Source organism: Cebus imitator, unplaced genomic scaffold (genome assembly GCF_001604975.1).
Source record: "Cebus imitator isolate Cc_AM_T3 unplaced genomic scaffold, Cebus_imitator-1.0 Scaffold234, whole genome shotgun sequence".
NCBI lineage: Eukaryota > Metazoa > Chordata > Mammalia > Primates > Cebidae > Cebus > Cebus imitator.
The window spans coordinates 1,926,048-1,928,672 of NW_016107549.1; the positions used below are offsets into that span (position 1 = coordinate 1,926,048).

The 2,625-nt window shown below is 44.5% G+C and overlaps 1 protein-coding gene across 2 annotated transcripts in view; it reads left to right on the top strand.

Annotated features, from left to right (window-relative positions):
- Window positions 1-2,625, top strand: part of ZNF490 (zinc finger protein 490) — a 38,539-nt gene that overhangs the window by 1,000 nt on the left and 34,914 nt on the right. The window contains exon 2 of one of the 2 annotated variants that reach the window (XM_017497847.2): window positions 774-818. The exons of the other annotated variant lie outside the window; for it this stretch is intronic. Within the exon in view, the coding sequence (XP_017353336.1) occupies window positions 774-818 (45 nt within the window). The remainder of the gene's footprint in view (window positions 1-773; window positions 819-2,625) is intronic. 2 annotated transcript variants of the gene reach the window in all.

A 2,625-nucleotide genomic window follows, 5' to 3' on the forward strand; every position in this document is an offset into this window, starting at 1 on the left:
AGCATGTTTTTATTGCTTTCCATTTTTATTTTTCTTTTTGTAGATTTATGGTTACAAATGCACTTGTGTTACATGGATTTATTTCATAGGGGTGAAGTCTGACTTGGTACACTCATCACCCAATAGTTCATATTGTACACAGTAGGTAATATTTCATCCCTCATCCCCTCTCTCTCTCCAACCTGTTGGCATCTGCAATGTCTTATTCCACTCTGTTTGTCCATGTTTACCTATTGTTTAGCTCCCACTTACATGTGAGAAGATGCAGTTTTTGACTTTCTGTTTCTGCATCATTGCACTTAGGATGATGACCTGTGTTGCTGTAAAGTGGAAGGAAATTTATCTCAAATAAGTTTTCCAGAGTGTGCCTACAGAGCATTGAAAGGCCAAGAGTCCAAGACCAGCCTGGGCAACATAGCAAGACCCCATTAAAAAATTTTTTTTTAGTTAGCTGGGCATGGTGTTCACCTGTAGTCCTAGCTACTTCAGAGACTGAGGCAGGAGGATCACTTAATGCCAAGAGCTTGAGGTTACAGTTAGCCAAGATTGTGCCACTGCATTCCAGCCTGAGAGAGAGAGAGAGTGTCTCTAAAAATTGTTTTAAAGTAGAAACATGTTTCATTTTCCCCACTATAGAGGAGACAGTGTAGTCTTGAAAACTCTCATGACCCACCCTTCTTGTAGCTTTGTGTGTACAGGTAGATGCAGGGGAAACAATGCATCCACAGCTGTCAAATGTAACTCACAAAATGCATCCTCCCCTTTCTAATCAGATGCAGAACAGTGTATACCATGGACAAAACGTCAAGACTCAAACTGTAAGTAAGATGGCTACCTGTCAGTGTGGCAACCTTCCTGGTTTATAATGACTTTTTGGGCCTGTGCTTCTGTGGCCTCTTTGTGGGGGGGTTCTTGGGGTCTTTGTGAAGCATCAGGACACTCCCATAGTCAAGGCCAATAACGAGGCCCTCAGGTATGTCCTGTTCATTGCCCCCATCCTGTAACTTCATTGCCCCTTACCTTCATTGGCCATCCCATTACAGCCACTTACATCCTTTGGAATATTAAATTTGGCTGGGTGCAGTGGCTCATGCCTATAATCCTGGCACTTTGGGAGACTGAGGTGGAAGGGGCGCTTGAGTCTGGGAGTTCGAGATCAGTGTGGGCAATGTAGTGAGACTCTGTCTCTACAAAAAAATTTAAAAATTGGTTGGGCACAGTGGTTCATGCCTGTAATCTCAGCACTTTGGGAGGTGAGGTGAGCAGATCACTTGAAGCCAAGAGCTCAAACCAACCTGGCCAACATGGTGAAACCTCATCTCTATTAAAAATATTTTTAAAATTAGCTGGGCCTGGTGGGGCATGCCTGTAATCCCTGCTGCTTGGGTGGCTGAGGCACGAGAATCACTTGAATCTAGGAGGCAGAAGTTACAGTGAGCTGAGGTCACACTGTTGTACTCCAGCCTGGGCAGCAGAGTGAGACTCTGTCCCAAAAATAAATAAATAAATAAATAAAATTAGCTAGGCATGATGGCATGTGCTTATAGTCCCAGCTCCTCGGGAGGCTGAGGCGGGAGGATGGCTTCAACCTGGGACGGACGATGAGGCTGCAGTGACCTGTGATGGTGCCACTGCACTCCAGCCTGGGCAACAGAGCCAGACCCTGTCTCAAAAAAGAAAAAAACATAAAAACCACATATTTGGAGTTATGTTTACTTGTTTGCATAGTTTGGCCAAAATGATCACTGCAGTTCTGACCTTCAAGGTTACCATATAAGAGAGGGATAAGGCACTGGTTGGTATCAGGGGTACCCAAGTCCATCATTGCTACCTATTCCCTGATCTAAGTAAGTCTCTAATCCCAACACTTTGGGAGGAATTTCATGGGGAATGACTACAGCCTTCACGCATATGGATACATAATATGAGCCTGAAAACGTCATCACATAAAACCACAATTTGGTTATTGACTATTTCGTGAATCCTGGGTTCCTTGACTCATGGGAGCTTCAGTGTGGCTTTTCTGGCCAGGAGCTTGTGTGACATTTTCAGTGAGGCCAGTCCTTAAGTTTAGCATGCTGGTATTTTTCAGTGTCTAGGTCACCATCCTTCCTGTCTACCAAAATCCCAGATGGGGACGGTCATGGTGGCTATGGAAATATCAGTCCTGGCCTCCACTGATTTGCTGCTACTTCTCTGTCTGCAGATGCTATACTGTTCCTGTTACTTTTTGTTTTGTTTTGTTTTTGGAGACAGGGTTCTCACTGTGTTGCCCAGGCTTGTCTCAAACTCCTGGCTTTGAGCAATCCTCCTGCCTCAGCCTCCCAAAGTGCAGGGATTACAGGTGTGAACCACTACACCTGGCCTGAGTTTTCAGTTTTTGACAGCACTCAGTATATGTGGTGACACACATTTAGACTTTAATACTGAGAGGTTCCATTATTACTATTATTATTATTGTATTGTATTATCATGTTCTGTCACCCAGGCTGGAGTGCAGTGGGAAGATCACAGCTCAGTGCAGACTTGACCTCACAGGCTCAAGTAGTCCTCCTGCCTCAGCTTCCTAGTAGCTGGGACTACAGGTGTGTGCCACCATGCGTGGTTAATTTTTTTTTTTTTTTT